The following is a 25,549-nucleotide window of genomic DNA, read 5'->3' as shown; positions in this document are numbered from 1 at the left end:
TTTTCTGCGTAATAAGGAGGAAAGAGCAGCCTCTAAGAATCCCCGTCGTTCATCGATTGGCAATCACGTGAAACTCGATGCCTCCGCTAAATGAAAGCGCCGCAGAGACGCCGGAACACGAGGGAGGCTGGAAGAACGAAGGCAGGGACGGAACCCTGAGGAAAAGAGCGTCGCGAAAGGGGGCTCAAAACGAAGCTATGCCACGCAAAATTGTAAAAAGGTGCATCCGGGGCATCGTAAGGCGAAGAAAAAAAAACGCACCTCGCTTCTACGAGGATGCCGAGAACTCAGCTTTGGAAACAAGTAAAAGGCATCGAATTCGTCCGTTCTGTTTCTTTACCTTTTTCTCGTTCGCCACTAATCGCGAGTGAAAGGACTCCAGAGCCAGCTGAAGAGACAGACTCGCATTCGAGACGCCAGAGGACTGAGAGCATTCTTCGCAAGAAGAAGAGGGGAGGTTGGTGCGGAGAAGGAGAGCGAGCATCGGAGGAGAGGCGCCTTTTTGGAAAGACGACGGCGGCGGTGCAATTTAATCGAGCGCGCTCTCATTTGCGAAGCAGCAGCGCACGGTGCCGAACAATAACTCGGATGCGATACAATCTCCGCTTCGGGGATTATGTTAACGGGCTCTGCTTCTGCTTCTTCTGGGGCGGCGGCTGCAGCCGGTACCTAGGTGGTGCTTCGGAGACGGCAGCGTGTTTCAGGCGACAGTGCCGAATACTGGTCAAGACGTCATGCGTTCATCGATCAGCACCGCAGAGCGAGGCGACAGACACACGAGAAACACAGAGCGTGATCCAACTCGCAACTAGCGGATTTATTCACAAGGCACTTTATTTCCAGATTATAGGAACATACAAACATTTAAAAAAATTAAAAACACATGTCGTCACTGGTACCATGCGCGCAAGGTAATCCACAAATTACTTTCATTTTGTTTTTTTTTTCTCTATTAGCTTTTCTTTCGCTCTGTTCGCGCTTCCTGGCAAGGAATGACAGTTCTGACAGAGATAAGGGCGGTGAGTGATGCAAGCGTTCTCTCGCTTCAAAATAGGTTGCTGTGTTTCATCAAACAGTTCTTCAACTGAACTTAGGATAATTAGTGCCTTTCTAAATGCGCCCTAAACTCTGAGATCGCGTTTGCTTGATCCTTGAGTCCACTTTACCACAGCGCCAGGTCTGTCGATGCATAATAAACACCAGTTAATTGCATAATGAGACCACAAACTGCAATGTTTGTCTAAATGACACACTGAGATATGTGGCTGACTTCTCTCTCTCGGTATTCGGTTGTCCGCGACGGCGCCCTTTACAGCCTGACACAGGACAACTCGCCCAAAGCTGCGTCTACTGTGCTGTAAGCCAAAAAGAACGGTATAGAAAAAACGCGATTTTTCTAGCTGCGTTCGCGTGCTCTGCCTGACTGGCTAGCGCAATGACCAGACAGGCGGCTTGATTCTGAGCGCATCTCTCGTAGCAGCTCCGCTGAAAGCAGGCATTCAAAAGAAAAAAAAAACACCCATCAACTGCCCGCGAGTAACTCAGTTGAGTCGTTTACGCAACTTCCCTTTTCCATCCTCACATCAACGAAGGCAATCAGTCTCGTCCGACAGCCTTCTGAGCAATGAATGAATTACGAATAAAAAATGAAAAAACAAGAAGCAAAGTAACTGTTCATTCGTGAATGATTTCGCTTCCTTGTTTCGTTTCTTTAATTTCTTTTCCCTAGCTATAGTCCTTATGTTGCTAGGTTTTTACCATATGGTTCTATTGCCTGTGCATTTTATACACTAGTACATCGTTGTATTCATGCTCAGGCCCGAGAAGGTCCTGCAGTATGGGTAAATCAATGATAGATACATTCCATTTACCACCCCTGTGTCATTTCAGATACTCGTTTGTATATTGCTGTAGGCACGACTGGCGGCTTTCGTTAGGTTGCTAATGAGCGAGTGAAGAAAATTAATAAATCTTATCTCGAAAGCCAACCAACTCCGCTAGGTTTGCTGCGTGAACCTGATATTGCTCTTCGTAATCTCTCTTCACTGTACGCTCCTTTCCAACACCTGACAGTTTTCAGCGTGTCGCGCTTAGCATAGACAGCCTTTATTGAGCCTTCGGCGGGACTCGAGTTTCTCACGACAACACTGTACACCGTTTGGGTGGTACACTGGTGAGCAGGTTAGACTGGTGAAAAAAAGCGGTGAATTCCTGACTTGCTAATCCTCTAATCCAGTAAATGAAAGCGAGGGCAACTATCAAGTTTCGTGCACAAGGATTCTGTTCTGAACAGGGACTTTTACGTTAGATGTGGCCTACCTGATACCAGACGAGCTATGCCAGAACTTTCGTGCTTAAACTGATCCGATGTGAAGCAAAGGATTAATTACAAAACAAAAAAAAAAGGTTTTGGAGAATGAGGTATGCGAAAACTAATACAACTCGCGGGATAGTAGTAGACATATGGGCGAATATACAGTACCTTCAACTATATTTTTCAAAAACGAGTTATGAATATTTCAGGAACATAAAGCTTGAGCAAAAATACCAATGAGACAAGAGGGCATTGTACCATAGTCAGTGCGGTGAATGCACGAGGTACTTGAGACCTCCTTTCAAGTTGGATGTCAGGATCAATTTGCATATTCGACGCCCGATAACCAGAACTCGTTTTATCATTACACGCTTCTTCCGAATCAGCCCTTCATCGCGTACGTTGTGCTCTATTACTAATTTGCATAAAGGTGTCTATCCCCGACACTTTCAGTATTTTTTCATCCTTGCGCAATATTCTGAAGTTTTCAGCAATTTTTAAGATGACAAAACCTTTGAAAAGCTGCTGGGGACGTGTAGACGGTCGTGCCCGTCTCTCTCTCTCTCTCTCTCTCTCTCTCTCTCTCTCTCTCTGTGTCTGTGTGCACAGCGTCTAAGCCGTTGCATTGTTGAGAACGGATGCCGCAATTCAGTGCAGGCGAAGCTCTAAACCATCTGCACTCTGACGGGCAAGGTAACTTTAAAAGCAGTTCAAGCTTGTCGTCATGAATAAGCCAGAAGCTCTGCTTGAAGCAAGCTTCCGCACAGCGTTTCAAGTTTAGGGCGTCACCGCATTAATTTGACATGAAAACTTGCCCTGCCGGCAGTTCCGCGGAAATTCCGTCGTTGCAGAATCACCGGAAGCTACCTGAACGAGCCTTGACTCGCACTTCCTCCTCTCAGTTCGTTTTTACTCTTGCTCGCTGCCCTCTTGCGATTGGCTCTGTTCCGAGTACGTCATTTCCGGGTGAACCGGAAGAAGCTGTTCGCAGAGTGCCATCAATTTAAAAAGAAGCGGGCAGCGTTCAGTACTGCGCCGGTTCTCCTAAGACGTGCACTTACCTGCGGGCTCGCGAGCCATCCCACGGTTCCGGCTTTGAGCCCAAGGCAGCAGCGGCCACGGACGGTCAATTATGCACGCGCCTCTGAGCCCACCGAGGAAGAAGCGAGCGAGCGTAAGGCCGATTATGCCGCTGCTCGCAGGAGATCGAAGAACACGCGAGCTTTCTTTCACGTGGCTGAGCACTCTTGCGGAGGCCATACAACTTTCATCAAACGCGTTTTTACTTTTTTTTTTGCTGTAAGACGGGTTACTTCTCTCTCACTTCCTTGCTAGGACATAAATCTAACGCTATACACAAAGCTGGCGACTGTCGGTGTCATGCTTGACATGGCTTCGTCTTCTACGTCTGCATGATTGAAGCAAAACATGTATCTCTTAAAGCACCCATCCGTAGGATGTAATCTGATTTTCTCAGTCACTGTAACTATTAAAAGACTTAGGCGAAAGCCTTGTCTTCAACGTATGCGTGATCGAAAGAAAATATGCACCCTCAAAGCACCCATTCAAGGAAACTAATCTGATTTCCGCAGTCACTGTAAGTATTAAACGACTAACGCGAAGAAAACGATGTTCTTATGCAATAACTTCGAGAGTTGTTTTACGGTGTTATCGGCACGCTTCGAAAGGATAAATAAACGAGAATTTAAAGTCCGAAATTTTGCAGCTTCGAAATACGGTTCAGTGCGCAAGAAATTCGCGCTAAAAGCATTCCTTGGGAATCATGCTAACACAGGAGGCCGAGAACAATCAAAAGAAACGGTCACAGCTCCTTTATTTCTCAAAGCCTTTCTCTTGTTCGTATATTCGCATACTTTTGTTGTCCAGAACTATCTATCATGGCTAAATTGGTAACAAAGTCGACAATCGACAAGGTTTTTCGTTCTTTATTTTTTTAAGCGTAGCCTCCACACTTGCTGTGCTGTGTGCACTTCTAGACCTGTCATTCACAACAGATGTAATATTCAGCTCTAAATTCTGCTACAGTTCTCGATACACTAACCTTAAACTACTAAAATGTTATTTTTGCATTCCTTGCTCTGCCGACCCAATCCTTACGACGATAGGATAATGTGTCGCAAAAAAAAAAAAGAATAAAGGATAGAATACGTGCACCATTGAGATTATTTATGCTAAGCATCCAAAATATATTTCCGCCTTCAAGAAGGCGCTAGAGTGGAAACACGGCGCCTAATCTCTTCCCGCATCTCTTCTCTATAATGATGATGCGCCGTTGTACCACGCAGGCTAGGCGAAATAGGCCTCCGTGAAAATAAATAAATAGGGAAGGCACACCATAGAAGTAATTCGGAGCAAGGACGTAAGAAGCTATCGCTCGGGGCAAACGTTGTTATGCAATCGATTATTGATCATCGGAAGAGTTCACGTACTCGGGCGGTTTTCCAAGCCAAAGCCGAGCGGCGATGAATAATGCCTGCTCGAGAGCTCCCGAGGACGGCGGCTAGACCGAAGAACTCCATCGAATAAAAATGACAACGTGCCGGTCGGATGCCTCAGTTTTCCTGGCGAAGGAAAGTTTCTCCAGGGTGCCTGAGCTTTTCCAGAGAGCGTAATCCCATAGGCCGTGTGGTGCACTGAAGGAGATGTGGATGAAGCGCAAGAGAAGAGAAGGTGCGTGGTAAGGCTCGATTGTGAAACTAGGGAGTTTTAGCGTAGCGCGCACCGCTGCTACTAGCGCTGTCCGCGCAGCGTGCACCGTCGGTGCATATGCGCAGTTCCCATGAGGCCGCTAGATGGCGCCACGTGGTGGTCAGCTGAGCGCGCGCCTGTCGCGCTAGGACCAATCAGCGCGTGCGCACTGGCGGCGCGCGGTAAGCGGTTAGCAGTAGAGGTATGTGATACGCGATATGATAAAAGTCTCTACTTACAATCTATGAAGCACGACGTCATCCATGTGCTTCGTTGTGCACTCTAAGGGTGCAACTCCATGTAATTCAAATTTTTATGAGAATTATATTCCTCGCCCAACACTGATGGCGTCTTCAGAGATTGTTCGTAGATGAGCCATAAAATCTTAAGGACCCTCGCCAGCTTTTTTTAATGAAAGCAGCCAAAATAATTTTTTTTTGTTTTTCTCGGCGATGTTTGAAAGTGGCGTTTCCCTAATGCGTCTGTGAAGTCGATTGCGAGTTAGAGTTCTGATTGTGATTTGATGTTGCTAAAGTGCATGCTTGTTGATAACCTTTTACTTTCGCCACGATGTGAATTTGCTAAAACGAAGCTTTCATCGCTGTGTGTTGCAGAAGGTGAACGCTAGCACGCTAGCACGGCGGGTCCTGAGTAAAATTCAAACTTGTTTATTTCTGCTCCGGAAAAATGTGCATGCAAAGGAGCTGCACAAAATGCTTTCACGCTCACGCCAAGAGTTCAGGATAAAAGCATTTGTTTTCCATTTGCCGTGCAACTAGTCAATAGATAGAATATAGATTTTTCCCCTATTTGCACTTTCATTTTCACAGCCATTTCTTAAGACCACCTGCAGACTAGGTGTGCTGGCAAGAGGCCTTACCATGTGATGTTCCAAGGACTCTCGAAGAAGGCCATTGTCTATACCCTACTGTTATTAGGTCGCGTTTGGCAGTTTGGTTTGGTTTATAGGGGGTTAACGTCCCAAAGTGACTTGGGCTATGGGGGACGCCGTAGCGAAGGGCTCCGGAAGTTTTGATCACCTGGGGTTATTAACCTTCAATGAGATCGCACAGTGCACGTTAGTGAAACTCTTTTGCGCTGATGCTAAGCTGCTGTTTATCGTACAATATTTCACGGTGCAAGTATAGTTGCATTCGGAGTAACAAAATAAAATACTGCAACGTTCGCGCAAAATCATGCCAGTTTCAGTGTACTGACATGCAAACCCATACTGCGTTATCATATACAGCTGTTTGAAATGACGCTGAAGCTGGAATTACTGTGAATGAGTTTTGCCTCATATTTTTTCGACAGTGCTCGTCTTGATGAGGAAGTTTTTATGAGCTCGCAAGAAATGCCGGTGAAATGTAACAACTTAAATGCGCAGGTACTTAATGTTTGATATCACAGGCACAGTAATCCTTGGTGTGCAGAAAATATAGCTTCCATATTAAAGGCAAGCGAAAAACTTAAATTAAAGCAGCTATATATTTGCATATTCATATCTGCAAGGTGTCAAAAGACGGAAGCGAAATTCGTGAAATATTGTTCGTTACGAAAGCGATAGCTGAATCTAGAAAAGAGAACCAAAAGTCGAATAATGCGGACATAGAAAACAAATGATCAAGGTGGTTAAAAAAAATGAACTGAATAAGCAAGGCGTCACAAGTCGCAGCTACAAAATACGCGAGTTTCTCTCTGTCAGAGATCGACAAAGAGCTAGCGCAGAAGGGGACGACAGGGAGTATAAATCTGGGAACAAAAACTGCCAAAAAAGCAAATAAAACCAGGAACAAAAAGACAGAACAACGAATAGAAAAGAGCGAAGGCACTATAGCACGGTGCTGAGTAAGCAGCGAAGAAAGGAGCAGCCGCGGGCAGTTTGGGCGAGAGCCAAGCTGGCGGCGGCGGAAAGGCCGTAAGGGAAAGGTGAGGGAAGTCGCTGGACCTGTCGGCCCGAACGTCCGGCGAGGCGCGCTACAGCTGTGGCAGTGGAGAGTGCGGCTTTATTATAGATTTTTTTTTCGGCTTCACTTTGATAACGGGCCGACACGTTTGCTTTATTTTCCCTCACGGAAAGGGGCAGCTAACAGCTGCGAATGATGGGGAAACGCGCGAGGGAAGGAACCGGTGGCGACGCTCTGTTAAGTCCCGACAGAGGCTTCAAACCCATGTAAGCGCTTTGTTCGCTTGACCGCTCGGCAAAGACCACTGGTGAATGTCGGATTGTATCGCGTTATATAGGGATAGAGGTTCATGATTATAGCCCCGTTTACATAAACCCGATCGCGGTGGGTCGAGTTTGGGGATCGACCTGAGCAATGTAAGGTCAACTCGGCGACTCTCTGCTTACATGAATTCGATACGAGCGAGTCAACACTTGTGGTGCACGAGTAGTAAAACGGCTCCTCCTGTTCTTCGCTCTTGCAGAAAATGCTTTTCCCAAACGTGAAAAAGGATTGCGTGTAATTTGCGGAGGGAGGCTGCAAGTCAACCCGTCTCCTGTGGCAGAGTTGAGGAATCGAGTCCAGTCGGCTCTCCGACTCGACTCGGTGGCGTTTACGAGTACATGAACAAAATAACCGCTTTTCTACACGACAACTCGACTCAACCTTGCCCTATTGGGTACAGGTAAACGCCGCTTTGGAGATATGTCTAATATTTCCAGGTAGAGCGGTTGAAGGTGTAAAGAGCGCTTCGCCGATTGAATGATAAGTGGCGTTTCCGTACAATGTTTCCATTTCATTTGAGCCGCGGCAAGTAGGGGCTTGGTTGGTCGACATATTATAAGAGACAGGCGGCGAACTATCGTTGTATATTGTTGCTGCCGGGATCTCAGGTGGTGTGTAGGAGGTGATAATTGACTCGACTGGCTACGCCAAGCTGGCTCAGTGGCTTTGGTGGTGTATTGTTAATGCCGGGATAATAAGTGGTGTGTATGAGGTGAGTATTGACTAGACTGACCCCGCCAAGCTGGCTCAGTGGATTTCGCTTTCGGCTGCGGATCCCAGGGTCATGGGTTCGATCTCCGGGCATGGCGGCGGTATTCTGATGGAAGCGAAATGCAAAAACACCTGTGTGCTGTGTGGCGTGAGCGGATGTTAAAGAACTACAGGTGGTCTAAATTAATCCGAACCCCACCACTTCGGCCTCCCGCAAAGCCTATGTGTGGCTTGGAGACGTTAAACTCCAGATACCATACCTTTCAGTAGACTGTATATCAGCGCCAGGTTTTCGGCGTTTTCAATAAGCGAGAGCGTTACGGATTTAAATGAGGAAATCAACACGCCTGAAGATAGAATAGGTGCCCTTTTCGGCTTTCTCAACACTAGGCGCAGCCTCGACGGGGCGGTAGAATGCAGCTTAGGCGAAGCTCCCGTGATATGCACCACATTTACTCGAGGCAGTGCGCTGTGGTGACGACAGTCAGAGAGGCAGGCACGCAGCTGCCCTGGCAATTCACCTATTTATTCAGGACTGTTGTTCTCTCCTAGTATGCTTTCATTCTTTTATAGTAGCATTGCATCAGCATACGTTATATATAGTCGGTACTGCCACCCCCTTCTACGCTTGTCTTCTCTTCGAATCCAGCACGTTACTCTCAAGAACCATCTATTATCTTGCCTTCGCATTACATGCCCTGTCCAAGTAAATTTTTTACCCTTCATTTCGACTGGGATGTCATTAACCCGGGTTTAATCCCTGACCCAATCTGCCCTCTTCTTTTCTCTTAATATTACACTTGTATTTTTAGTGTAAAATGATGCAAACCAGTTTTCTAAATACTTTCTATATGATTTTTAATGCGTCTGCAGTAAGGGCATTGTTTATTGTTATTTTTCTTAATAGCTGTATTAATAAAGTAATTGCCTTTCACAACTCTTTTAGACGTCTCGGCTTCTTCTGCGCATTACATTTCTTTTGTAATCACTCCAGAAAAAAATTGCAGGGGACAGTTAAGCTCCCTTGTGAGGGTAGCGTATTGGAATTATTTCTATATATGCAGAAGCTCATCCTGTGCTCTTTAACCTGTGACGCAAATGCTGTTCCTCTATACGTGACGAGAGCTTCTTGAGTACCATGTACTGGCACAATATTATCAACGAATATTTTCGCAGCTTGTGTCGTACTGCTACCAGGCGAAGTTTTTGCCTTCAGCTAACGGCTGTGACAGTTGTTAGAATAACATATTTTGCCTCGAACCAACTGCAGTTGCAATAAACAACAACAGTTACAACAGTTGCAATATGGCAGTTGGGATCATAGCCTTCTACAACGACTGCAAATTGCTGCACATTCATTTTAACAAATGACCGACCAGATCCAATCCGATCTCGGGGAAAGATCTTGTCGCAAAGGCAACAAGGACGTCGCAAGCACTGCGAAGTTGCGGCTGACGTGCCGTTGAAGGTTTGTGCAGGTACTGACGTATATATAGACTCTTGCATTCTTCAAGCCGAGCGCCAGCGTGCTCTAAACTCTCGACCACTTTGAATTTACTCATGAAGCCAATTGCATTCTAGGCGACCAGGCTGTTGTCGAGTCGTGTGTGAATCGTATGTCAAGATCATGTCTGAAGCCTGCGTTCTCCTTCACATTCAAATGAGTCTTATGCATAGCTCAGCAAAAAATAAATTCAGAGTAGTGGGCCCTTACATCGCGACAGCGTGGTTCACTGAAATTTTGTTCGAATTTCTCCGGAATCTGAAATAACCTTGCGGTTAATTGTTCTCCTTACCAGCACAAGAAAGAAAAAACATTTTTACAGCACGCAAAATGCTCTTGTCATGCAGTGGATTCATGCACTGAGCAGCAAACACGCCACATCTGCACTTGCTGAGATGGCTCATGAAACTGCAGTGGCATCAATGCCGGCAAATGCCACTTTAAAACATCGCCAGGCTGTCACAAAAATTGTCCTCTTCAGAATATCGATCAACATGCCCGCCTCTTGACAGAGCGCACAAAACCTGCAAAGCTATCGTTTGAAAGTGCCGACAGGTAACGCGAATTTTCAAAGGTAACTGAAAAGTTTGTCGAGCGGTACGGGTTTCGTACAGCATAGCTTCGTCCTGAAGGATCCACACGGTCGCTGCATTCGTAAATCACATCCTGGCGGTTCACTCACACCGTCAGAGAGCGAAAAGCTACCCAAATTTGTCGCTGCAAAACGAGAAAAAGCAAAGCGGCGACATATGAGAACGTCAGCAGGTTTTGCTCTTTCCTCCGCGTATACGCTGCTGCTTTTGCTCTCTACTGATAGGGCTCTTTTCTCTTTCATGCCTGCGGCGCGCTTTCTCGAAGCTTACACATTCTACCAGTGTAGGCTCCTTCCCGCCTCTGCCTCTGTTCGCCGGACTGACGAAACACAGGCACTCTCCGCAATTGCCGCCTCTTCTTTTGAAGTCCAAATTTCATCTGGCCACGACGCCGACGCCTCAAAGTTGACTCGCGCGAATTTCCAGCCGCAAACATAGCCCCTGCGCTTTCCACCTCTTCTTACTGCTCCCCTTAAACCGCACAGCCTGTTCTTCTAGAACTACTTTTTTTTTTCTATTCCTTTCATGAGGAGTAGGGGGGGGGGGGGGGGGGGGGTTGCTCTTTTACCGATCGAAGATGCCGCAATCAAAAGCGGAAACTGCGATCAGAACCAAAGTGCACCCGAGAGTGCAACGCTAAAAAGGATGCCGCTCTAGATCAACGAGAAAAAAATTCGGATGCAGGTAATGCTAAGAAAAGCGGAGAAGCTTGCGTTTCGTGGCGAACAAATCAGTTTTTCACCTAAGGGATCCGCGAACCGCCGTCAAAGGGAAAAAGTAGAAGTGGCGAAAGCTGGCGCGAGACTAGCCGAGAAGGAAGAAGTTGCCGTAAATGTAAGAAGTTTTTTTTTTATACTGCTTGATTTCTTTTTTCCGCCGGCATCTAGCCTCTTTTGGTACGAGAGGTCTCGGACATGCACCGGATATAGATTGGCTGTAAAACGAAAAGCTCCGAAGTTGCTTTCAACGCGCCTTCTAACGCAATGGCTGCACGGGCTCCAGTTGCGTGTCGCAAGCCTCTACCCCGTCATTGTATTCCTGGTGCGTTATTCCACTGAACGTTCCGAGGAGCAAAAAAAACTCGAAGCTATCTCCACGGGCTTGTGCCATACGTATCAGTGCTAAAGGAAACAATCGACAAACCAATACAACAGCGATTAAGGATTCATAAAGGGCGAATTAGTATAGCGTGACTGAAACAAAAGCTACACTGTTATCTGGCTGAGGACTACATAGACCGACAACACGAACGCATTGCTCACTTGCAAATGGCGTATTCAGTCACTCACGCTTGTCTTGTATATGCAGAAGGACATGAAACTAAGCACAAAGTGAATGTTCTGAATTTAAGAGTGGTTCGAATCAGTGATGTCAACACACAACCGGATAGGTGGATTGGTCGAGGGTGATCGACGAAGCGCTAACATGCTTATTTCTTGCGCCTGGGCCCATGAAAAATTCGTGAACAATCTGTGTGTGTGTGTGTGTTTTTTTTTTTTTTTTGGTTGAAGTCGTGGTCTTCGTTAATTTGATGTCCGTTTGCACGTACAAGTAGACATAACAAAAGAAAGCCATAGAATAAAATAGTAGCAAGCATGCATGGAGTCTACTTCGTCTTTCCGTGCAGTCCTCACCCAATTATCAGCGCAAACCATAGAAACGGAGGCTGACAGGAGTAAAAGACGCGAGCAACTCTGCGTTGTCCTCTGGGCAACACAGTTTCGCAATATTAACCAAGAAAGAAAAGTGCCACCACTGTCTATGTGAGTTTCTCAAAGAGCACTTCATTCACCACGGGAGTGATCGGAAGATGAGGTTTCTTATTTGACTGCGCTAGTGTCGGCTGAAACCATAGGATGTGTTTCTGAATTAGTATCTGCGCCATGATTCACTCCTCTCAGCGCAGATTAAACTGTTTTAACACCATGTTTTTCATTCTTAAATAAACTTCACGGGAGTGTTCGGCGGGTAAGAAATCTTGCACAGCATTTATTGTAGGTTTTCTTCTAGAAGAGTCTTCTTGTTACAGCTGAAGACAGGTTTTATGCCCAACAATAGCCAAGCCAAATACGAAACCCTTCTTCCCAGCGTTCCTGCACCTCTGTACGGTGGAACAACTATCACAGCGACGCTATGCTTTGGTCAGCATCATCGCCTTAAACTTGTTTGGTTTGGTTTATTAGGGTTTAACGTCCCAAAGCGACTCAGGCTATGAGGGGCGCCGCAGTGAAGGGCTCCGGAAATTTCGACCACCTGGGGTTTCTTTAACGTGGAGTGACATCGCACAGTACACGGGCCTCTAGAATTTCGCCTTCATTGAAATTCGGCCGCCGCGGCCGGGATTGAGCCCGCGTCTTTCGGGTCAGCAGCCGAGCACCGTAACAACTGAGCCACCGCGGCGGGTGCCTTAAACCTGTGTTGCCATTTCTCTTTCTGGAATAATCAACCGACACGTCTGGCAACATGTACCGCTCGCTTAAAGAGGTGTTGCGTTATGGGCAGCCACGTTATTCTGCTAACATGTCACGATAGAGCGGTTCTATACACGTCGGTATCTTCTGCCGTTTGGACTGAATCATTCTGAGTCCCACTACTTCAGACATGAGGCAACAAGAGGCGCAGAATGATGAAGCGGAGGCAAATGAAGCGAGAAAATCGCACTGGCCCATTTCGGGGGCACAGCAATGATGTCAGTGGGAAGAAGGAGGATGGGTGGCACAGAAGGAAGGAATAAAATGATGAAAGTAAAGAAATTACTCAATGAAAGAGACGAAAAGGAGGTAAAAAGAAAAAGAAAGAAATGTATGTAGGCAGAAATTATTTATTCTGTGTTAGTCACTATCGGATGCCGCTATTCTTCTTACTCCATTCAGGATTTCGAGCAGGGAATGCAAGCGAAGAGAGAAAATAAAAGTGGAAGGGAAGAAGGAAGGAAGGGGAAGGGGTGTCTAATGCTGAACGCCGTCATGAATGAATTTAAACAAGGGATTGAGGTTCTCGAATAATGTTAACAAAGCCCGCAACACGAGGATATGGGCCTCTTGGCACAGCAGTCCAATCAAAATGTATGTAGCCAGGACGAGCTCGCTTACCTGTACGAGGCTGGGTCTGGCCGGCTGCCTACAGGCCTGCTCGGCGCACGAATGTGATGCGTGCTCCGAGCCCTCAGCGCCAGATCCGCCGGCCTGGTCGCCATTCTTGGACGAAGGAGCTGACATCCTGCACGACCGGAAGAGAGGAGAAATGCCAATTACAAATGCTGTTTTCTGAAATAAGTCCAACTTCTTGCTCATTTCATGTTATAATTACACGATGCCCAAATAAAAGACCGCCAAATAGAATAGATGGCCTAAGAGAAGATGGGAATAATATTAAAAACAAAAACAAATTGCACTCATGTTTTAGAACGCCAGAAAGTTTCCGCTTCCTGTGGGGCCACAATTCTCGGGTCACCATCGTCAATTTGCCGTAAAGCGAGAAAATCTGCAGAGTTCTGCAGTCGTTTTCCGCTTCCTTGGGCTGGCTGGAAATCTTCAGTGGTATCAAGAAAAAAAAATCGCAGTGTGTCCTACACTCTACTCCAAACTGCCCAAAACTTCTTAAGGTCCGAGACTGTATGTCCTGCCGGCATGAAGGGGCAATGCCTCTCTCTCCGTACAAGGCGCGGTAAAAGAGAAGAACCAAGACAAACAGCCTAAAGTATGGACGAGGCATTGACCCCTTCCGGCTCGGGTCCCCGCGGCCTCCTATCCACTCTCGCCAGTGCGGCAGCGCGGTTCAAGATCTCGGCTCAGTCGCCCGGGTCGGCCAGTTAGTGGGCCATAAATAAGCCAGCACAGGGACACGCTGGGACCGGTGCCGCACAAGGCTCGTTTCGTGCGCTGCTTTTGGCGGTTTTCCTTCCTCGAGCTTCCGTGAGCCGCAAACGCGTGAGACGTCATGCATGCAGCTGCTAGAAACGAGCCAACTGAAAAATCCGTGGTCGAAGAGGAGAAATGTTATCAAAAAAAAAAAACGATATTCAGAGAGCTTTCCGACGTACAAGTGCCCGCAGTTAATGGACGCGTTAATACCTCCATGATAGAGCAGCCAGGTTTAGCGAAAATTATAGTCTGATAGCTTCCTTGTTCCGAAAGCTTTTCTTCAGCTCGATGTTTTATCCCTTGCACCGAACAGGTAGGGAAGTTCGAAGCTCACTGGCAGACAAGCGCTTAAATATCAGACTTTGAGATTCAGTGCGCTAAGAGGAGATTTCTGGTTAGGATGGGGAAAGAAAGAGATAAACAAAAGAAAGAAAATGAAACGTGTTTAAGCTCAGAATTCAATGGGGATACAAACTGCAGTCTTAATAATGCTATAAATTTGAACATGGGTCCTTGAGAAGAGAGTAGCCCTCTTTGATGCGGATTCCCGGCAATGGCAAAATGTGTATGCTAGCAGTGAGATTATGGGATTCAAGAGTTCTTTTTTTAAAGAAAGGCCGTCTTTCTCAAAAGAACTTGAGTTATCCACTTTGTTTTTCAGTATCCTTTCGCAGCTCTGATTCCATTCTAATTGGTACCCGCACATTTTATTTCAATACTGCGGTAGGGTATCGATTCTTTGAAACTCATTTTTTTATTAATCTTGTACCAGGAACTACGTCTAGCCGGAAAACCCTTAGCGCATCAGGGGACAGGACAGATGAGAGTTTTAGTTGGGCGTAGACAACGATCTTGCGTACATACCGATAATTCAGCCAACGTATGCGCATGCGCTGAACGCTACATATCTCACAGCGGATTGCTGGCGTACGCACACTACAAACCATAGCGTGCGAGCGACGGGCACGTTACAGGCAGCGTTGACAAGATGGCGGCGAGCTGCTCGCCCTTTTTGGAGCAAATGCACGTCGCCGCAGCATTCTTCGGCACGATAGCTCTCTATAAATGCTGCCGTTCGTTTTATGTCGCCCACTCTTGTTCACACGTCAAGGTATAAGCGTAAGCTTTTCCTTGCTTTTCAGATAATTTCGCCAGTTTCAAGCCCTTAAACCTAACTATATACAGTGTCCGTTTTCGTCATAGCATCGATACCTGGCGAAACCGTTCTTTAGTTTTTTTACGGCTTTCACATTTTCTTTCATTTGCACAGTTAGCTTTTGAAATAAAAGGTTCGCAATGCACCCTTCTTTCTCATCAAAAATTACGAATCAGAGTTTCACCAACCCAGGACTGACTTGCTTTGACTTCTTGTTCCTAGATGGCGCCACTATATGTACGTGCACTTGAGAGACTCGGCGGCACAGCAAACTAAATGTGTCGTGTATCTGCCGTTTACAGTACACGCAACGCAGTGAGCGATGCGTACGCCCAACTAAAAGTGTCTAAAGACAGACAACGGACGACGTTCACGGGATTTTTTTTACCTTCGTCCATTGTCTCTGTTTTCTCCTGCTCCTCCTACGCTGCGTTTCGTTCTCCTTATGCTGGACCAACTAACCCAACGTTGTTAGCGAACTATCCTTGCACATTGTTTTCCCGCAGTTTCACTTTGCCTCTAAAGCAGCACAAAGCACTCGCGTTTCAGAAACGTTTCGTCGTCCCACAGTTGGAACCAAGATATCGAGACATTTGATGCGTACTGTGCACTCAAACAAAAAGGAGTGAAAAGGAGTAAAGATGCATCTAGCGCAGTCCATTTTATGAATGAAAATGTGACAGAAGACAGCTTACTCTCTTTTTACTGACATAAAAGAATATTTGCGTTTAGAGTGTACGAAAGCTGCCCCTTCTTCGCGAGCCTTCTTCGCAAGAGAGCACCGGTGTAACCGTCTACGCTGTCCTCAGTAGTCGCATTTGGAGTAAACCGAATTAGTTTTCAGCTGCAACAGGCTAGGATGCTTGACGCTTTCTGCCCAAGGGAGCGCCCACCTTACGCCCAGTCGGCGTAAAAAAATACTTTATACATTTGCCCATTGGGCAACTTACAAAGAAAAATATCCCCCACTGAATCCCCACTTCGCACTCGTCTCACGTCTAGGACCCTGTAAAGGGGAAATAACCCGAAAGGGCCGCGGAAAGAGATCGCACGGTGGACGGCCCGTAATTTGTCCCCTCCATGCAAAGTAATCTGGCGTCGTTACACGAACCCTTTATCGTAAAGAGCCGAAGCGCACGAGGCAAGCAGCCAAGCGGAGAAATGCACGAGACCGCAGAGGGGAGCGGGGTTGACGCTTAAAGCGCTTCGGGACGAACACCCACCGCTCCCGCCGAAGCCTATACGTAAATGAAGCGAAGGGAGTCGGGAGCGGGGACAAAGGAAGGGGTGGTGTAGGGGGAAAGGTGATTTCTGAAAGATCCAAGGGACGCAAGAACGGAGCACTCGACAAGGAAAAACGAAAGAATGCGGCGCGGGAGTTAAGGGAATGGGGACGAGAAGGAGGCGCCCATTAAGGACGACGAGACGCGCGCGAAATGTGTGCGCAAAGGACCAACGAGCCGGTGGAAGACTCATCACCGTTCCTACGCTAGTGCGGGCACACAGACGCACGTCGGGCACCTAATTAAAGTCGTCGCTGACTGCGCCGTTCCACCCCCCGCGTCCACTGGTGTCGTCTTTCACTGGGAGCACACCCGTCCCCTACGCATGGCTGTTCCGTACGAAAGTGGAGGGGGTTACGAGGGTGCGAACATAGGAGGAGGGTTATGGCTGTTGCAGCTAAGCAGCGACCTATTGTAGGTAATTGCAGCTAATTGTTGCTATTGTCGCTATTTTTCCTAAATACCCTACGCTATTTTGATAATAGCGCTCATAAGCACTGCCGCGAGAGACGAATAGATAGGTGAACCGCACCTCTCTAATGGCAGCGAAATGCGCTGCTCTGAAACAGGCTATATTTGGAAGATCCCGTTGCATTTCCGGTCGAAGGGGTCACCTTGATAGAGCCTTTATCTTGGCACAGTGAGGGCATTAAACGCCGGTTACTCATGGTATCTCCATTCTGCTGCCGCCTCAGTCTTTGCTTGAAGCCACCGATTCCCCGACGTACGAAGGCTAATTGCAACGGACAGAACTTTCTAATACACTTTTGCGTGGACCTGTTGGTTCTTGAGCATGTGAGACAAATGTGTACAACTATACAACGTGGCAGTCGAAAGTATCTCGCTAGAAGCATTCTGAGGAACTTGGGGCAACGGCACTTGCTTCGCTTCGGTTGCCGCTTTATCGTGGGCATGCTATACCGCAGTGAACTCATCAGGAAGGCGTTCTTGTTTCCACAAATGCTGACTAGCGTACCCGTCCCGTGAGCGACCCGATTCAATTTTCTGAAGCTGAATCTTGGGCGTGGCGTGCTCAGGAGGCGCATGAAATTCCCTGATTATGCAGCAACGGATAAAAGAGAAGCGATCGTCCACGCATCGAAGGGAAAACAGAGGACTTCAGTTAAAATATTCGCATGCCGTATTCTTGCTGCCTTCCAAAGCTAAGTTTAAAAGGTCGAGCTTAGAAAGACTAAAATATTCCGTCGCCCATAACAGGGCATCGTATGATAACTGCGACGATGAATACGTTATCTGGGGCATCTGACTACTCGAACGTTGAGGGAGCACGTATTTGATGTTGCCAAGCACCCACTCTCTCTGAATCTTTGTGTGAGTATCACAAGAGCACTGGCCATAACATATAGTGGCAGTCACCTGATATCATCGAAAAAGAAAGATCACCGTTGTCTACCGTTTTACCGAAACCATTTTGGGCACAAGCCCCCTCCCTCCATTTACCATTAACCGAAGACTTGAAAATCTATTTGATATTGACGCACTATCGCTACGCTATATGTTTCGTACATAAGCCGTGCCCTCTTTTTCATTTTGAACATTGGATTCCGAAGAATCCCGAGACGTACTTTGCTCCTATTTTCTTTACCTTCGACGAGTGCTCGTTTCCGACGATGTTACGCCCATTCCACAACTATACAACTCATCCAAAACGGCATCGGTCGCTGCGCACTAAATGACAATAAACGCTAATGAAAAGCGAGAGCAAGCCGACAAGGAGTGAGCTTACAAGGGGGGCGAGAGCCAATGTCGGCCGGGCGGCTCTTTTCATCAGCGCTCAGCTCGTTAGGAAACGACTGAAAAGCGAGAGCAGTCGTGTACACACGCTTCCGCGCCCCGGGCCCGGGGTAAAATGTCAGCGGTGCGCAAAAGTACGAACCGACAAGCGGCCCGCGAACGGGTGACTTAGTGAAGGAGGAAGAGGTGGGAGAGGAGGTGCCGTCGTCGGCGGCTGGGTCATTTAGGGGGCACCAGGCACCTAATGCGATTAGAATGTCCTCGCCTTAACGCCCAAGTAGCTTTCTTCCGCCCCAAGAACACGTACGAGACGGACACCGCGTTCCTAGCTCACTCTCTCTATCTCCTCGGGCTTCGCGTGGGCGCTCGAGAAGCCGCGTTCGTTTTCGGGGAGAACACCGAAAGGAAGCGGTGCTCTCCAGGAGATGAAAGCTTGGGGCTCAAATGGGAGCTAATCAAACGATGATGCCCTACATCAATAACTGAGCGCGATAGGGGAAGCTCTCCCTTCTGCCGCTATGCGCGAGGCTCCGGAGCTGCTCGGTTGTTAACCCTAAATGCGAAACGGTGCCGACTGCCGTCGCCGGTGCGGATGAAACATCCGTTCCTGGCGTTAGCCCGCCGGCGCGTGGAATGAGACGAGAATGATGTGAGCTGCGAAGCCTAGCGGTGCTTGCGAGAAACGCTGCGAGTGAGGCCAGCGAAGGAGGAGAATATCGCGCTTCGGCAAATGATGACAGACTGCGAAGTGTGCGAGACGACCGCAGGCGCTGCTGCGCCGAGCTAGCTTCGAGTACCGAATTCGGTTCGCTAAAATTATGCAGGTGGCCATTACGTGGTAGATGTCTTCGTGTAATGAAGGCGGAGTGAGTGTGCCCTATACAAGGAATGGGTCGTAGTTGATGTTGTTCTAGCGTAAGTTAAGAAAATGGTTCTGGCAGTATAGTTCATCTTTCTCTCGTAGCGCGAATATCTAGAGTGAAGATGAGTATAGGTAGGTTGAGCGATCTCTGTCAAAGCTACGATGAGTAGAGAGTTCCTACTTTTCAAGTGAAAGAAAGAACGTTGGATGCGTAAAAATTTTCTCTGACAATACTTTTCTTGGTCTTATATTCCGATATCTCCATTCTGCTCCTTAAAGAGAAAACAAAGAAAAAGGCCACTTCGTTCATCGAATTCCTCATCATGTGTGCATGTAGGTCTTCCACACCTAGCCTTCGAACGCTCTTATTTCTGGCCAACTGCAGTCACTTCGAGAAGAAGCGTCACTAGTTCACATCGAGGGAAGGCACCACGTATGGCGATGCTATTTCCCAAGTCTGAAGTTCCAGAAGCTAACCCAGTTCCTTGCTGTGCTTTTCTTTTTCTTCTTTTTCCACCCCGTGTTCGACTTGCTTAACGATTAAAAAAAGAAGTTCCGCACTCATATCTTCTTCTCCGGTAGCTATAGGTAGGTATACGAGCGAAAGCGCTTTGAAAACATCGAACTTCGAGACATAAATACAAAAGAATTTTCTCGGACAGCTTGAGCACGAGCTCCTGGGGGCTGAAAATTACAACGCGGAGATTTTCTCGACCGCGGACAAGGGGCGATGGCAGCGCCTCTGACGCTCATGCGAGAGCACTATTCGATTTTTCGTGCCCGTCCCATTCAGCAAATAACCTCGTGACTTCCATAACATTCATTCGTCGGAACCAAACAAAAATTATTTTACAATCAGGTTTCGGAAGAAAGGAAAAAAAGTAGCTTCGTCGAAAGAATAAAGCGATTTGTATCCGCTATGCACCCTGGCCAATCCCCCGCCGTGGGTATGTGCCATTCAGCCTGAGGACATCATTATCATCATCATCAATAAAGCGATCAGCTTTATTCCTTGGCGGAAGCTACCATTCACGGCGCTTCAACTAAGCTTACTGCTGTCATTGGACGTAGCCTGATTTGGATCTAAAGAGTAATACTTTCAGCCATTGCAGATCGTTTTCAGTTCTCTGAGCTGGGGACAACGGTGCAACCTTTGCTGGTTCTCGAAGCGGCAAGATACAGTTGGGAGCCAAAGTTCCCAAGACGCGCAAGCCGCGAGCGAATCCGATAGATGTATTATTAGCCACCGGACCAAGGCGTTACGTTAGAGGTGAAAGCCAAACTGACGCTCTTTAATAAGCGGCAGCGAAAGAATGTGATGACTGGCAAGCATGGCGCTAATATGCCTAAATCGCTTTCCCAGCGCCGTATATATAGAGTCCTTAGTCCCCAATAGTACATTTAACTTGAACATCAAAGAGGAAAATCACCTGGAGGAGAAATAATCTCGCTGTTGCATCTGCACTGAACTTGAAGATAGTGACACGCCGTTAAGGGTCCAGAAGAAACCTATTTATAACAAATTAAGAAGTTTGCATTTTTACTTAGAGGACAAAACGTTTTCCTAGAAGGCGTTCCGAGCGTGTTTCTGGCTAAACACACGATATCAAGCGATAACATTTGGTTAAAAATGGTCTAGATGTAAGCGTATACAGCTGAGCTCATAAGATTTCACCATCATTTTTTGCCTTCCTGGTTGCAGCGGCTTTGGAAGCCGCGGAACACACAGTTCGGTCGCTCAAGACATGTATTTTGCCCTCAGTACATGAAGCCTAACCTTTTTTTTGAATGCGCATAAAGTGTTGCCTTTGACATCAGAGCTAACTATGCGGGGACATCAAACGCAGCCTTATCAGCATCGGGAGCGTGAGATCCCCCAGTTAGTTCGAGCAAGAAGCCAGCCCTGTGTCTGGACCTCGAACACAGTTGTTAGCCGTTCAGGCCCGAGAACCCCGTTCGTGTCCGACTTTTTATTAAATCAATACCACATTCCCCGGGAAGTGAACGGGTCTTCTCGTTCCAGCGCAGACCGCGCATAGCACCCACGCCGATTCGGAGCGCTCACCCGTGCCTCCCCCTCCCTCCCGTTCGTCCTTCTGGCCCTTCGCCGACCAAGTTGGCCCCAGCCGTGCGGCCGCCATCCGGCGCGTAATCTCGTAAACGCTTTCGCGGCGCGCCCGTTCCGCCCTCTGATTGGTCGGTGGCCACTCAGCGAGCTGCTGCTGCACGGCGGGGCGTCCGTACTGCTCCTTCCGTGCCGAGCAGCCGCGGCGAACGGGCAGAGCGCGGAAAGGTATGCGAGCCTCAGGTGCGGAGAGGGCGTGGCACCGTTCGCACATCTCAGAGGTGCGGCGGTTCCTTCTGCACTGTGTGAAGTTTCGTTCCCAGTATCTTCGACGAAACTGGCAGTTGTAGGTATTGTGGAGAAGGATGATTCGACAACCTGAAGTGTGGTGCTTTGGACTCTTCTTCCTGCGGCTGCATTCTAAACATAAAGGACTAAAGGAGTGCACCCCTTTTTGTAGCGGAGTGCGCTAGAGAACGTCATACTTCCTTTTTAGTCTTTTCTGTTTAGAGTGCTTTTAAAAGGGAATGAGCTAGACGACATTACTCCCTCTTTACGTCCATCTAGATGTATTCGTGTTCAGAGTATAGCTCAGGCTTACTGGTCATGTGAACACCACAAAGATGTGTCAGCAAGCCCTTTCAGGATTGCGTGAGAAGAGATGGAATAAATAAAAAATCGAAAAAGCCTGAAAATTTTGTGACATTGATGACACAATGTACAAGCCGCGATGGAAACTATCTCCAAACGTTGCTGCAAAGTTCACGGTTGCGGTAATCACGTAGGTAGGCCAAATGACTGTTGACATCGGAGGCGCGCGTAGCTGGCGTAGCTGCGGTGCCAAAGACCAGCACGCGTGGCATGAAAAAAAAAATTCGAAGACGGGAAACGAAAGGAAGACGCCCTTTTCATCCGCCTTTCCCGAAACAAGAGCAATGCGAAGTGTTAACGAGAATGTGGTCATAATCACAGCAGTTCGGAATGAAAGCGCTTCTTAATCATGCGCTTGATGCATGCCACGCATGCTGACAATAAGCATGAAATGATAGTAAACGGAGCCAGGAAGTCAGCACAACTATGAGAACTTAACGCACAGTATTCTTCAAAGAAGCCAATATCCTATGCCCTGAGATGCGCCACGGTGGCTTAGTGAAAATTACGGTTCGCTATCGAGCCCCGATTTGTGGATTTAGTCTATAGCGAAGCGGCCGAAATACAAAAAGAAAAAATGGAGGGTAAATTAAGGTCCCCGTGTTGAGTATGACGCGAATGGGTCCCGTCACCGGTTCCTCCTACCAAAGAAGGCACGGACATTGTTTCCTTTCTCACACTAACCGCAATCATTAAGTCAAAGGCGACACGACACACACATAAAACCCCACTTTAACCAAGCCCTATCAACATGCGTAACGCAGTGTACTGCCGCCTGTGTAATACGCCAGAGACTAGTGACCATTCTTGTATTCAGTACCGTGATGCTATGTTCTTCTGGGAGATATGACAACGAACGCTTAAGAAAAATACTGAAATCAATCCGCAGAGTATTAGAAAAACTGTTTTGTCGCCGTGTGATCTTTTGTGCTGATGCAACTATTCAGCGTTTCGGAAGAGCCGTATGATGCACCGCCATGCCAAAACACCACGTTCATAGAAGTCGGGGCTCCGAGAGCATTGCGGTTTGGTGCGGGAAGTAAGGTCGAGCTGGAAGATTCTCCTACCTGACTACCCTATCTAGATGCGCATGAGTGCCTTCCAAGTTTTGATGTTTTTAGGCTGTTTTCTCGTATAATAAAGAAAAAAATGCCTCGATAGCCTAGGAGCAGCGTGGCTGAATCGAGGCCCAAGAGGCTCGCTTTCGATTCCCACCCCACCCCAACCCAATTTTCTTTTTAGCGCAATCAATTTACCTCACATTATTACGTGCCATTATGTCGTTTGGGTGATGTTGCGACTCTATATTCGCGATTTATGTGATGTTTTAATCGCTTTTCAAATTCACTTCTGAACATGTGACGTCGTCACCTTTTCGAGCATTCCGGATGCTTCACTCACAACAACACCGACGCCAGTCTTTCTGCAGAGCGAGAGCCTTACGCTAACGCGTAAAAACGCCGTTGTACTCGGGTGTCGGAGACTGTTTAAAGGGGCTGCGAAACACTGCTTGGGGGGATACCCGCTATACTTCAGATGGATTCTTTATGTCACACAGATGCTGACTTAAAAAGAATTACAGGAATCGACGCACAGGAACGGGAGTTATTCACTGAAGAAATTTAAAAATACAAACAAACAAAACGCTGCCCTCAACTCGATTTTGGCGGGGTTTCCCACTCCTATTTCGCTCTCCCAATGACGGCACCTGGCGCAACCAATCAAAACAGCCTGCCAGAGCACGTCGCGGAAGTTTGCACTCCATGGTTGCCGGCTCTCTGTAACTCGTTCTTGCTGAGACTGACAGCGTCGTTTCCATGCCAGAGCCCCTGGTGGTGTATTTTTATTTTACTTGCTTTGCAGGGCTTTCATCTAAGACGAACAAGTTGTTTTTGTTGATCTAATATAAAACACCAACAGGTCACAAAATGTGTCTCTATTTATTCACACAATCTGCAGTATATTTACTGTTTGTCTAATCATCAGCTCGCGCCAGGTGATGTCATATCCGCTGCTAAAACCCGCCACTGTGTGGGGACACCATCAGAGCCATGAATTTGTTTTTGGCAGGACATTAAAATATTAAAAAACGGAATATACGCGGTATTACCGACGCTGATAGCACCATTGTAACTCTCTGTATGCGATCAACAGGCAAAACAGTCAACTAAGATTGTGTTTCGGTGCCCCTTTAAGAAGCCCAGATGGTCGAATTTGTTCAGAAGCCCTGCGTGTCCCTTAACCCTGGTTTTTCTTTTGACGCGTAGATTTCTATTAATATTATTGGTGAACAAGAGCCTATTGTTTTTGCGGTGACGTCAGAAAGAATCCTGGTCGCACGCCATCGCGCCACTGTAAAGAACAGCACTGCCTGTCCACGATCCCAGGGAGATACACCCCTCGTTGGCAGCGCCGCAAGTATTGATAGGACAGAGGGGGGGGGGGGGGGGGGTGCAAGTGAGAGAAAGGTCTAGGATCGTAAATGCAAAGAACGGGAGAGTGAAAAAAAAGAAAAAAGATTGCGCGAGTTTGACGCGTTTCTTATCTCACCCGCGCCACTGGCGACTGCGTCTCCGCTGCCTTTAAATGCGGCCGCACACGACGCGTAACGCCTCCGTTCCGCGGCGTCGGCACAAGCGGCCGCCGCGGGGACTGGGGCTGCGGGAGCCGCCGCTGAAAGTTCCCGTTATCACGGACTCGTATAAGAACACTCCCCACCCACCTCGTCTCTCTCTCCATCGCTTTAGACACGTCGCTAACTTCCCTTCGGAGGAGAAGATTGTATTCTTTTTAGCACCCTGCTATTTTATACGCCTAAAAGTGCAGGCTGAAGGGGAGAACGCCTCAGAAAGTCTCTTCGCGGCCATTCACTGTTCTTTCCGCGTTCCCTCGACTTCCGGTCGTAACTCGGACTCTGTAGCCACAGCGAGCGCTTGAGTCCGCACGGGGTCGCTCAAATGCTGAATCAGTGGAGAAGACCGGGAACGACTGCGGCGTTCGCCGGAAAACAAGAAGCGGAAACACCGAGAGCAAAAAACGAACTTTGGAGACCTTTGCAGCTTATTCAGCCTAGTGCAAGGGAAACGCCCGTCCCATTTCTGAGGCACTAAGCATCCGATTGTCTCTTTAGGTTCTCTCACAGTCACACGCGCGGGTGAATTAGAAGCTTTACACACCTCCGCATTTTCTAATTAAATGCACACTGCAGAGAAACGAATGTTAACGTGCAATGATAGATCATTGCTTTCTGGCGAAAAGGATGCTACTTTCGCCACTCAAAACTGGCTTTTTTTAAGTTATAAAAAGAAAGAAATTTAATGCGGGACCGCCACCACCGGCCAAATTCGCAACTACGGCTCGTCCACACAGCTCTTTGTGCGCGGGTCACAGGAACTAGGGTATGCCGCTAATCACTTCTAAATGGGGATCAAAGAGTCCATTTCGCTGAGGAAACCGCAGTTTTGAATAGGGTAAGGGAAATCTTTGATACCATTTCTTTGATACCGGAAAGGAATTTTTACCAAATTGCAGGCAATTTTAAGAACTGAAATTCTCTATTTGTTTAACATGTGACAATTTTCTATCTCATTGCAGGGAAAAGGGCATTTTTGGTGGTGGGTATTTTTGGGGTTTAATTGAGGAAACTTCTGGCACGATGCGGAGCATCGCTGGAAAAATTCACTTGACGGCCCCTGTGGGACGTCAGGGTGCCGCCCGCAGCCCTTTTGTGCGCAGTGGAGGAGCACCCTTTAAGGACAAAGCACTTTTACATTTGCAACGGGTCAGCCTCATGACTTTTAAAAACGTCGATATTGCGTTAAGTCACACATCAGTTTTAGACGGGGTCTTTAC

At 47.6% G+C, this 25,549-nt stretch overlaps 1 protein-coding gene across 1 annotated transcript in view; it reads right to left on the bottom strand.

Annotated features, from left to right (window-relative positions):
• Window positions 1-25,549, bottom strand: part of LOC149332249 (uncharacterized) — a 397,168-nt gene that overhangs the window by 260,001 nt on the left and 111,618 nt on the right. Inside the window, exon 5 of the mRNA XM_089555722.1 lies at window positions 13,155-13,281. Coding sequence (XP_089411848.1) covers window positions 13,155-13,281 — 127 coding nt within the window. The remainder of the gene's footprint in view (window positions 1-13,154; window positions 13,282-25,549) is intronic.

This window comes from Amblyomma mixtum, chromosome 8 (assembly GCF_055824585.1).
Source record: "Amblyomma mixtum isolate Tamu chromosome 8, ASM5582458v1, whole genome shotgun sequence".
Taxonomy (NCBI): domain Eukaryota; kingdom Metazoa; phylum Arthropoda; class Arachnida; order Ixodida; family Ixodidae; genus Amblyomma; species Amblyomma mixtum.
Note: the sequence above shows the minus strand (reverse complement) of the source record. Positions and strands in the feature narration are given on the sequence as shown.